The sequence below is a fragment of the Apteryx mantelli genome, chromosome Z, assembly GCF_036417845.1.
Source record: "Apteryx mantelli isolate bAptMan1 chromosome Z, bAptMan1.hap1, whole genome shotgun sequence".
Classification (NCBI taxonomy): Eukaryota; Metazoa; Chordata; class Aves; order Apterygiformes; family Apterygidae; genus Apteryx; species Apteryx mantelli.
The window spans coordinates 56,883,079-56,895,761 of record NC_090020.1 but is presented as its reverse complement, the minus strand read 5'-3'; the positions used below and the strand labels follow the sequence as shown (position 1 = coordinate 56,895,761).

Genomic DNA, 12,683 nt, shown 5'->3' with positions numbered 1-12,683 from the left:
TGCAAGTCTAGTGTAGTCGGTTTTTTACCACACCCAGGGATGTCATGGTTACTGTTGAATGATTTCCCTGGAGATAATGGTGGCACAGCTTTAAAAAATCAAGACCACTTACTGATTGACTTAAGAAATAAAAATGGTATAATGCTTTCCAGATTCAAGTTTGTAACAATACTTTCTTTGTATAAGCAGCTAAGTATCAGCATCATTCATTTGTAGGTCATATTCTTTAACCCTGTACATGAATTTTCATTAACGTTTTCTTCTTTTAAATGCCTATAAATTTTCACAGTGAAAAACTTATTTTTATCAAAGTCTTGATTCCATCTTAGATCAGAGTATGTCCTTGTAGAGAGTAGACCAGGTTGTTGATATTTAACCAGTATTGACAAGGATAAGTCTGGAAATCACAATCTAAATCTTATTTGCAAGAAATCCAAGTCTCCACTGGGGAGAGAAAGCTGCTGTCCCTTACACAGCCTAATTTAATGCAACAGTATAAGGGACATCTTACTTTTAAGTTACCATAGCATTGGCAATGATTCAATCTTGTTCTGTTTGGTATGGCTAATCTCTAAGTGTCTGGTAAAGAATTTACTTTCAGTACTAATCATATGCAAGGTCATCATTAGGTCACTTCAGGATAGTTTGGCTGATAGTTTTTAATACCTTATCCTAGCAAAACTTTCTAGGTATAAATTTATGCAAGAGTTGAAAAATAAATGAGTAAAACATTGCTTTAGACAACTGTAAAATTACTTTCAAATTTTGCTGGATTTTTTGTGTATTTTCTGGTAAATATAGATCGTTTGAATTCCTACAGGTACAACATAAGTTTGGGTGCAAGTAAGTGCTATTCTAAGGATTTTTGTGCATGTTTTGGTTTGGCTTTAGAGATTTATTAAGGGTTTTTTTTGGTTTTTTTTGTTTTGTTTTGTTTTTTGATGATCAAAAACATACTGTTTCAGGCTATGGGCTTTGTATGATGAAAATAACCTGATTCCTCCTCCATAATTCCCGGAGCCCACTGAATGGGCATACCTAGGTAGCATGGAAAGACCATGTTTTAGTAAGAGGCTCTGTCTTAGAAATATCCCTCCATAGTAGCTCCCTCCTAGTGTAAGAAAGGTGCCAAGAGATGCTTGGGACAGAGAAATGGCAAAAGGATCTGTGTTACATCGGTCTGTAAGGCTTTACTGCCTCAATGCAGGGGTCACATCTGCTCTTACAGACTGCAGGTCGTGATGAAGATAGTGGAGAGACTACGCAGCTACTCCGTGCTGGTGGGCTGATGTGGACGTTTTTTTCCCCTCACATCCTTCATTGATATTTCCCTAGTGAAAGGACATTTGCTTAGACACTACATTGCGGGAGGCAGCATCTGTCTGCAAGTATGTAAAAGTTATTAGCTCTGCTAACCCAGCTGATTGTTAACAAAGTTTGAAATACTGTGATTATAAGCAGAGTTCAGGGATCTCTGAGTCCCAGTCCAAAGGTGTAAGAAAGTGGAAAATAAGTGAGTTTGAGCAAATTTTGTTATAGGCTATAGGTGAATTCATACAGTTAAAACTCCATGAATTAGTTTACACAATAGAATATTTGTTTCAAAATCAGATCTAGAGTAACTGTGAATATACCATCTGTGAAAATGATTCATAAAATCATTTTCAAAACAGAGAGGAGCAAAAGCAAAATATTATGGGTGAGGATTTAACTATATAAAATAAATAGAAAAGAGAGAGCACTATACAGCTGCTACAGCCTACCAGGATGAGAAAGAACAAAATACGGCTGTCTAAACCAAGTGTCAGAGTGCTTTTTATGACATAACATCAAGTTTGTAGAAAGTATATGATTCCCTAAATAAATTTTGGATAACAAATATTGTCAAAAAGGATTGTCAGGATACTTGAGTAGTATAGGGAGAAATCATGGCCAGCCATACAGATGCAATGAGAAGTTTCAACATTTTTTTTTTCCTTATAGACTAATATGTCAGGATGAAAATTTGTTGTTGTTGGAAATTAGCCCACAGTGTTAATGTCTAGCTTCAGATTCTGCCTTGGAAGAGAGAGTTCACAGAAGTAGCTGCTTAAACGTTGTCTTTCTGTGCCTGACCTCTAATACTTACTGCTATAGCTAGGGTACTCTCAATGCTAGGGAATATAACAAGGCCAAGGCTATATAGCTTATATATGCATATTTATATATTCTGTTTGGAAAATGAAAATTAATTCCACCACTCTATAGAATCAATTAATTCTCATGTATTTTAAAACTTCCCATGAAAAAATGTGTTGGCTCACATTTTAATGACTTATATTTTTTCCTGAGTGAAACATCTTCCTATAAACATTGTTAATTAGAAATAAAAATATTTCAGAGAAGTTTTCTATTTGGCTTCAAAAAAACCTTTGTCTTATAGTTAAAATTGCTGCTTCTTCCTCTGAAAATTATAAGGCAATCAGTATTTGGGTGGGAGGACAAGTTTCATCATAAGCTTCTAATTTTCATTTTTATTTCTAACTTAAAATATTGGTGTAATGGATAAGTTCTGAGTGTGATTTCTGATGAAGGTAACAACTTGTTTTAATGGCTCTTTATTCATCTCCATACATCTTAAAAAAAAAAAAAAACTTAAAAATTATTAAAGGGGAGCAGTTTATCAGTTACAGTCAGTCTGTTGTCCACTGGGACCTCTGGCAGATCTGGTCATTCTCTGTATGAATAAAGTGTTTAGTGCTGCACTGTTTTACATCGTGTTTTCATCAGTGATCTGAAAGAGTAAGAAGAAAGTACATTAATTACATCTGCAGGTCATCCACAGCTAGAGAGAGCTGCAACAGCTGGTGAATGGCAAGAAGTATAAATTGATCTAGGGAGACTTTAGTAATGTGCAGGAATTAACAAAATGAGATTCAGCTTGCAAAAATGGATAGTTAATACAGTTAAGAGGTAAAAAGATCCCATTCACAGATATGCTATATGTAAAATTAGTTTAGTATAGTGTTGAAGTTGAGTTTTCACTCATGCAGTAAGGAAGATCTATTTATCTTGAGTTCCTACTTAGTTAACTGTGTGGTGTTTTTTTTTTGTTTGTTTTTTAAACTCTATCTTGACCTTTAATCATGTCTGTTGGGTCTTGCTAGAATTCTTTCCAAATTCATTACAGCTGTTTTGGCAATGAAGAACAAATATCTATTCCTCATTTTAGCTGCATGCAAGAAGAGAAATATGCGAAAAAACCTAATGCCTTCTTTTCTTTTTGTGACTTCTTTTCAAACACTCTATTTTAATAGATTTCTATCGTAGTCAGTGCTGCAAATTACAAGTCTATCCTAAACTCAAAATCCTTAGATCTGAAATTTTGTTATGTTGTCTGTCTGCTTCTTCACCAGTTTGCTTTCCAATTTGGGATCTCAGTAGGACTTCAGAGCAGAGTAGTCCAAAGACTTCATTTTTCTTTATATTGTTTTATGAATGGTTAGTACTTTGCCTTGATACTTTTGAAATGAAATGAATTTGGCTGCTTTTATGGCTTATCAGTCTCTCAGCACCAGGCACTTTACGGGAGGGAATGCCAACCAGTTATAATTTGCTCAGATAACAGTGTTACTATTGTTAGCGGTTAGTATTTCTGTTTGTTAAATTGGCAGTATAATAGCTCATTGTAACAAATAGTTTCACATTGAACAAATAGAGTAAAAACGCTTTTCAGTGTACTTTGTATAAGATTCTGTATGGAGAGGGCAAAGCAGAAAAACACATATCCAATATCATGTTACTTTTGGGTTAATTAGGGCCTTATAACCCAATAAACCTTGGGTGTTTTTCTGCACTGACCTGCTGGTGGTAGCTGCAAGGTAACTGGAGTAATATGCTTCTACAACTGTATTGTGTTAACATTAGACGATGGAAAAAAGATACAGAAGAATAATTATTTTGCAGAAGTGTCATGAATTTTTTTCAGCTGACATGTGAGCACCTGCCTAAGGAAAGGCTTGCTTTGCTTACCTTTTGTGGACCTGCTAGAAACAGTCCACAGGTCATAATATATGAGACATGGAAATCATTACAGTTAACAGTTTCATGTAAGAAAGTATAAAATAGTCTTTGCTTTATGAAGACTAAATTCTACCTGTTACTGTGTTGGTTGGTATGCAAGCAGTATAAAGAGTTGCTTTCAGTTCCAGCATTTTCACAGTAAGATTGGACTTTGAAATGAGCACCTAGAAAGACAGCCAGCAAACTCAACGTGTCTCTCTAGGGGGCCAGGAAATCTGGCCAGTGCCTCCTCTCTGGCTGGCACAGCAGCAGTAGCAGCTAATCAGGCTGGAATGTGTTTCTTGCCTCTATCTGCAGTGTGACCTCTCCCCCTCCTCTGTTTTGAGAATTCACCAAAGAAGATAGTGTGCCCAAAAGCCTGATTTGATTTCTTCCTTTTATAATAAAGGATGCTCTTTTTCCACACAGGTCTTCAGAAGTCTTTTCATGAGAGAGTTCCTGGAGGATGTATTTTGCTGTTTCAAAGCTCCGCTTTACACTAGCAGAGTTGACTTATAAAATTTCTTTAAATAAGAGACTGAAATGGTGTTTGTTTATAATCACATGTTTTTGAAATGTCTGGCTGTGTATTTGATATGGTTTTGATTGTGAGTAGAACCAAGCTTTCAGTTGAAATGTGTTGTCATTCTCTCTAACTTGTTTTAGAAGGCGTATTGATATTTTATTGTCTTGTGCTGTGTAAACTGTAAGTTGGACAATGTGACTTTGTCCTGATTATTTGCCTTTGCCTTATCTCAATTGATTATATTAAAAGTACAAAAAGAAAATGTTTAACTCTTCTTCCTGTTGCCTCTGCAATATAAGAATGTCAAAGATTGCGTTTCTATTTATCTGTGCTAGTGTGCTTCTCTATCTCTGTGGCTAGTATTTAAGTGTGGCATGAATTCTTTATCCATATAGCATGGTGGCTTGCAAGTGATGAAAAAGTTTCCTTTACACAAACGTCCATCTTTGTTTATGCTGTCAAACAGCAAGCGTGATATCCAGGGAATACACGTCACACTGGGTTACTGATAATGTAATCTTATTTCCAAAAATAAATCAAATGCATCTTTTATCTATTACAGTTAACTGTAGTCATCAAATGTACATAAGGTAAACAGTATGTTACAGACTGTACGCATGAATTTAGAAAAAGTTAGTGGCTAATATGAAATTAAACTTTTGGTTTTGCCATATGTTCTGATAAACTCACCTTACCGAAGAAGCTCATGATGATTTCATGGTTGTTACAGAGCCTCCCACAGATAAATTATCTAATCTAGTTTTAAGAACTGTTATTTGTTTCAAATAGTACCTTTAAAATCCTTGTGAGTAGTTTTTACACAGCCTTTTTCAGCAAAACATTATGTATAGCGGTACTTAACTGTACTTTTTAAAAAGTGCTAACAAATGCTACTTTTTTTTTTTGTGGATGACTTTTATTTAATTACTTGCCATATGTTTCTGAGTAAAACAGACTAATGTGAGGAGAAAAGTGAATGAAATTGGATTTTTTTATTTTAGTAGGTGAGATGCAGCAACACAGGTTGAATTCTTCCCTAGCATGTACCACTTGTGTTTTTCTAAGATGTTATTGCCTTGTCTCTTCAAGTCAAAAAGAGGAATATGATTAATTTCATAGAGAAATACCACAACAGTTCTGTGAATCCTTTAAAAATCTCCCAGATGTGAGAGGACCCAGGCTCCCTCCAAGTGCCCCTCACTAACTCTACATTCCAGCAAGCATTTTCAATCAAAGTCAAGTCATTTGACACCTCTGTTCCTGAAAATTCTGGTTCCATAGTAGTTTAAGCTGACCAAAATCCAGATCATGTGGTCTAGCCCAAACTGCTTGTCTCTAGATCAGCTCCCTGAACAAGCTTTTTTCCCCAAGTCAGGCAAATAAATGGTAGTGCTGCCTTTAATGAAGGAGTGAGCATGTGCTGCTAGTCTTGGGGAGAGGTGTCAGAAGTGTGTTGTATGGCTTCTGTAGGCTTAAACAGCTGTGGAAGTGCACCTTAAGATAGTTTATATTCCCCTTCGTCTACCCTCTTGAGAGCACCAAACTCAGGTCCTTCATCTCTGGTTTGCTTTTCTTCAGATAACTTTTGTGACCCTGTTCAAGCAAGCCTAATATCCTCCTCCTTCAGTTGCCTCAAACAGTCACCATGAACATTGTTGTCATTCATCACGAACATCTTATCTTCATTGTGCTTTGAGTGTTCATAGCTTAGCTGATACTAATTTGTGCATATGGTTGAGCTGTTACTCCCCCAGCATTGTAGAAACAACAGTCTTCTGCCTGCCAGAAAAGGCAGAAGAAATCTGTTCAGAGTACTTGTACGTTCTGTATATCATCTTCATCGTTCAAGAAATACAACTATTGATTCAAGATCCTATCCTTAAATCTCATTGAAAATATTGGCATTATCTGTTTCATTGGATTTAGGTATTAAGAACTTGTGACTGAGTCCTTAAGGGGTAAACCTGTGGGCTAGATTTCCTTTCTCAGGTGTATGTAAAGATCATAGATAGGCATTTATAATGTTACTTTAAATCAAAGACAGTTAATATTTATTTGATTTATCAGTAGTATTTATGTGGTTGAGTTGCTGCTGTGGTTACTGGGATAAGCAGTAAGCTAGATATTTCTTTGAGCAGGTGGCAAGAACAATGTTTACAGTATAAGGTTTTCAGTTCGTGTGGTTCTGCATTCCATCAGAAATGCCACTTGGGTAAAACGTTTGGTTGCACCTTTGTACCGCTGACTGCATCCTGTTCTGTAACAGACCAGGCTGTTGCCAAAGCGTGTTACTTTGTTGTATCTTTTCCTACCCCTCAGAGGGTACATCAGCACTTGCATCCTGTGCTTATTGTAGGGCAAGTATCCATTAACACACATCAGGTGCATAGAAAATTGGCATGTAGCTTATTCCACATGCTTCTTTTTATGACAAATTAATTATGATAACATTTTGAACTGAAAGACCATAAAATATTCCTTATGTCTATCCTTGTTAAGCTTGTGTGTGTGTTTTTTGGAAGCAGGATTTTGTGACCTTTCTATTACTGGTGGAGTAACTCCCTTTTTCCTTCTGTTCTAGTTTAGACTTGGATCTCTGAAGCTACAAAAAGTTTCGAGGCCAGTTGAAGTGATTAAAGAGTTGATTGGTCGTTGCCTGGACCGCTTAGGAAGGCTACAGGCCGAAAATGAGCACCTGCAAAAAGAAAATGAAAGGCTCTTCAATGATTGCAGTGACATGGAGAAACGGTAAGTTTAAAGTGTATTCATAGGTTATTCTTTAAAAACTCACTAGTACATATGCGGCTGGTGCAGGCTTTACTGATGGGCACTGTTCAAGTTATATGCCCAATGAAGAGCACACATTTTTCTTCTCTTGAAAAAGTATTTTGAGCCCAGTTATTTACAGTGTCTGTGTAGTTGTGGTTGTCCTCCCTATTTCAAGGAGGTAACTGGTAACTAGACTATTCAAATAAAGATGTTTTTAGCTTTATGCAGTGAAAAAATTTGACCTTTTTGTGTAGAATCCTCTCTTTCTTCAGCAAGAGGGCCCTTTTCTGCCTCTTAATCTCTAATTCTCATGGCTAACACTTTCCATTATTTTCATTTTTGTGTGGGAAATAAGTTGCCAGTACTTAAATCTGTCTTGTCAAAGCAGCCAGAATTGAAGAACAGGTATGTTGTTATAGGAAAAAGTTCCATTATTTTGTGAGAGACTAATTTTTTTAACTAATCCCATTGCATTTATGTTTTAAATTGTCTGCTGCTGCACTCTGTTATAAAGTTATCTATGCTTATTTTAATCAGTTAGCATAAAATGGACAGCATATGCAAGTTGGAGATTTATCTTCTTCTTGTTGTAAAGCTTTGTTATCGCATTTACAAAGATGGATGAAAGAAAGTAGCTAATTGGTGTTAATTTACCGTGAAAAAGAGGAGCTAACTTTTGGGAGGAGTTAGTTTTGTTTCTCCCTCATTAAAATAAATAACAGTTTTTCCTGACAGTCTCCCTGACAAGCATGTAGCTGTCCTAAATAGTGTGTTACTGCCTACAGTGTGATGAACAATGGTGTATTGTGTAACCAGTACGCTGTACTGCATTACATGCTAATGCGTAACATAGGCATTAGTGCTTGTATCAATTTCCATGGTGTTGTGGCCCTTCTAAAGGGTACCCCCAAAGAAAAATTCACAGTTGCCTGACAACCTGTGCTCTGTGAGGCAGTCTGTTCTAAGGCTTCTGAAAGTGGTGGTGTTCTGCAGTATGTTTATATTTTGAGTTGTTGAAATATGACTCTTCAAAATAAGTGCTGAATGTTGTACAGTCACCAAGCTTTCTCCATGTCCCCTAAATGGAGAATAAAAATAATCTGCATCTAAACAGTGGATGACTTCTTTCTTCTTGTCACAGCCCAATCTACCCTGCTGTATCTCTTTGCTCTTTTAGCTCAAATGCTGGGCCCAGGTGGTTGTGAGCTTCTTAGGGAGAGGTTTTGTTCGGTTCCATCTTTGGTCACTAGCCATGGTTTCAGGCTGCAGCTTCTATATCGCACCCAGCGTTGAGAGGTGAAACACCAGAGCGTAATCAAGCATAATCAGCCCCAGAGGTTCAAGTTTTTAAGTCCATGTAAAGACAAAAAACAGGAGAAGGCCAAAAATCCCTTTGAAGGCAAATTCCATGCATCCTCAAACTGCTAAATTACTTAAGTGTCTAGTCTAAACTGTGCGCTTTCTGATGTGTTGAGAGTGTTTCTGGCAGAAGCAATATCTCCCTTAATCTTCATTGTTCCGCTCATCATGAGGGCCTAAATGTAGGATTTTACCTGGACAAGCATCTCTCTGTTTTTAGGAGGTGATCCATGCATGGATGGCATCAGTATGAGACTTACTGGCTAATTAGACTGCATAGCACCAGATCTAAAGTAAAAATCCCTAAAACACTAACTGGCAAGATCTAAATAGAGAGGGATTTCACTGAAGTTACATCACTGTTGTCATTAATTAGGAGCTGAAGTGAATAGGGTTCTTGATGTCCAGCTACTTTCTGCTACGTAGAATGCTAATGTATTCAGGCTCCTTGTGTGGTATGTATATATAGAAATTTTTGAAAGAACTATGCTGAAAATGCTGCAAGTGTGTGCCAGTATGTGTGTGCATGCATGCCTCGGGTGGATGAGTTGAAGTTTCAAAGCAGGATAGCCAACACTTTTGTATAGATAAGAATACTCTTTAGCAAAATAATTCCTTGGCCATTAAAATAGAAGTTAAATTTCTGATTTGTGTGTGGTTTGTATCAAATGTCTAAAATTAATATAGACAAACTGTAATCAAAACAGCTAACCACAACACAAGTTGACAGCTATAGTGACTGTATACCTGATCCACAAGCAACTTATGAAAAGGCAGGCCAGGTATTTTGGTACTTGAAATCCACTCTTCAACATTAGCTCCTTGAGATACAATGCTGTTACCAATGGTGGTGGGGGAAGGGAGGACCTAAAATGGGATAGAGTGGTGACATAAGAGTAATAATTACTATATAGCACTGAGGACAAACATAGGAAGCAGAGATGTTGATCTTCTTTTCCCCCTAGTATGTGAAGGGGGGAAAACGTGTAAATGCTGATAAGTTATGTAGGTCATGTTCACTCTGAAGCACGTGCAATCTCTACACGTTTGGGCAGAGCTTAAGAACTGGACAATTGCCTTATTTTCTTAATTACAAATCCTAACCATTCTTAATACTAGCTGTTTTCAGTAGGCTGTGCAAGCATTTTGACTGGTATCAACTTGAGCTTATCTGACACATTAAAAGCATAAATAATCTAAGAAAATAGAAACTGGAAAGCATATGCAAACCAGACTTGTAACACACTAGCCATTAACTTTCTTTATTTGAAAGTTAATTTATTTGCCTTATATTTGAAAGATGTCTTTGAGATGAGCAGCAGCTTTATTTGGCCTGGGGAGCTGATATTTCAGTGAGACAAATCAAATACAGGCACAAGCATGTGACAAATTGCAGTGAAAGGTTGTTTTTGTAACTGATGAGGTATTGGAATGAAGCCCAGCCAGCTTTGCTTTGTGGTCACGTAATACAGGTAACACATTCCTGAGTGACTTCTAAAGACTATGCAGCCTTACAGCCAGAGCCGCCCCATGCTCCTGCTACTGTATAATTAATGCATCCCTGCTTCCAAGCAGCAGAGGACTGTTGCTTTTTACCATTCTGTTTTTATGTAGCATCATGTGCTGCATAGTAAGTTATAATTTGCAAGTATAACATTAATTTAGTATTATTTCACAATAATCCTTCTATTGACTGTTTTGCTAAATTAATGTCACATCTCTATCTGAAGAATGTATTTATCTTTATATATGAATTTCTTTAAACAACAGGAAATCCCAAAAAGGTGTTGGAGTAAATGAAAGCAACCGTATAAAATTAACTCGTGTCATAGTACTAATTCATTTTGCCTGTAGTGTCCTCCTATGTAATATTTAATTAAAAAAAACCTCCTTTTATTCTATGCACATATTCTGTGTTTATATTTCCAGATACTAACATTTTACAGAGGATCTAACATTCCCAGAGGATCACAAAGTTGGCCTGGTCATGCAATACTCTCTACTGTAGTTCTTAATGTCCGTGTAGCATCAGCTTTACTTCAGTGTGTATCTACAGAGTTCTATGAATTTTCATCAGTGGTTATCTTTGCAGGATTCAAAGGCCTCATTGATATTGTCTTATGCGACATCTTCTTGGCCAAGTTAGGCAAATGTCTCTATTAATGTAACTGTTTAAACTAGCCTCAGCTGCTCTGGCACTAACCAGCTCCTTGGGCAAAACAAAAAGAACAGTAGTAAGCATTTTATTCAATTAGTATTGTTTTGTATGTTGGAGAAGGGCATTTTCTGAATGATTTGATAAAGCCAGACACACATTTTGCACAAAAATGTTGTTTCCTATTTTTCTATATACAGCAAGAATTAATTTCAACCATGCAAATGACAATTTAATCAATAGTCGTATTTTCTTTTTAAAAAAATCATGTTTTCATGCCAGAATTCTGCTTGATAAGTGGCAATTCCTGTCCTTTCATTTGTCCCTCCATGAGTTGGCCAAGGGGCTTTTGGGCTCTGTGTTAGGGTTTATGGTTTTTTTGTCTGTCACTTTGGTGTTTTGTCTGTTTGTTTCCCACTAAACAGTTAAATTTTTCCATTTATAGGTGGAAAGTCTCCTGGTAGTTAATTAGTACATATGATCTTTCATTTAGGAACTACTGAACCGATCTATATGGTAATGATGTTCTGCTATTTGCATTTAAATTAGATGAATTATTTATCAACTATCAAACATATCCCTAAAGCATAGCACAGTAGGCTTAATACTTCATAAAATTATTTTCTATTGTCTTTTTCCTTATATATGTTTTTGATCTCCAAACAAAATAATCAGTATTTATATAGGAAATCTGTTGAAATTTCTTATTTTATAAATTAATATTTTAAAATTTGTTATACATATGCCTTTTACACTAAAGGCATGCCTTCTAAACTTTTTTTATCACTCTTGCATAGGTTGGTGAAAAGAATCTTGTTTGTAAGTTACTACTATTTGCTATAATAATGTAATTACTATGATCAGTAAGATTACCAAGATGTATATTTGATTCCTTGTTATTTCCTGGCTTTGAACATAGCTCTTAAAATGTTTGGATTGCAACCCAAGCACTAAAAAGTTGTGAAATACAAGAAATAACTCTATGATCATAAGTCACTTGTTTCATTTAGTGTTTTAGCTTTTAGTGTTAGCATGTTTGTTTATATTCCATGCTTGCTTTGTTTATGAAACAGTATATAGATATATTCTTATTTTTGTGTTTTCATTATGTTTAATTTTTTTTGAAATTGACCTGCCTACAGATGCATACTAAGATGTTAAAAACCTGAAGAAGTTTTTGTCCTGAAGATATTAATCAAGAGCTTTAAAATATATATTTTTTATTTGTATTGTAAAAATTTAGTCCTTTATCAAGTAATTTCTGATCAGGTAACAAAAACAAGATGTTTTTATCTAGTGGTGGACTACAAGTGTCCTAGGATCTCAGCTGTTTCTCTATTTAATTCAAAACGAAATCCACAGCATTGGATTTGTTAATATTACATTTGTTTAAATGCCAGTAAGGGATTACGGTTGCCTTTGAGTTCTGCTTCAGTGGTCTGTCGAGCTTTGCCAAGAACTGGTTTGTGTATCTTGCCTGCTCACCGGAACAGGATGCGCAAGGTTGTTGATGGAAAATGATTGGGCAAAAGTCCATATATCACTCATATCTGCCTCTGGAGTCCTGACACGGGCAAGAGCTCTGGAATTGTCCGAGTTGCCCAAAGTATTTGCTGGGCATGTCAGCCTGTGTTGGCGTGCTTTCAACTCTTTCTTTTCTTTTTTTCCTTTTTTCTTTTTTTCCTGTTCAAATATATTTAAAGTGCGTATCAGAGTGTGTAGGCCAGATCTGGGGCCTGTCAAGCTTAATCGTATCTATTGTAATCTCATTATGTGTATCCTGCGAAGCTATACGCACTGCGGTGTATTCAGCATTGAAACTAAAGAACACTT

At 36.2% G+C, this 12,683-nt stretch overlaps 1 protein-coding gene across 7 annotated transcripts in view; it reads left to right on the top strand.

Moving 5' to 3' along the window:
• Positions 1 to 12,683, top strand: part of XRCC4 (X-ray repair cross complementing 4) — a 196,245-nt gene that overhangs the window by 76,726 nt on the left and 106,836 nt on the right. For all 7 annotated transcript variants that reach the window (XR_010886987.1, XM_067316288.1, XM_067316286.1 and 4 more), the window contains one exon: positions 7,149 to 7,315. Coding sequence is in view for 6 of the 7 variants with exons in the window: in XM_067316288.1 (XP_067172389.1) it covers positions 7,149 to 7,315 (167 nt within the window). In the remaining variant the exon portion in view is untranslated. The remainder of the gene's footprint in view (positions 1 to 7,148; positions 7,316 to 12,683) is intronic.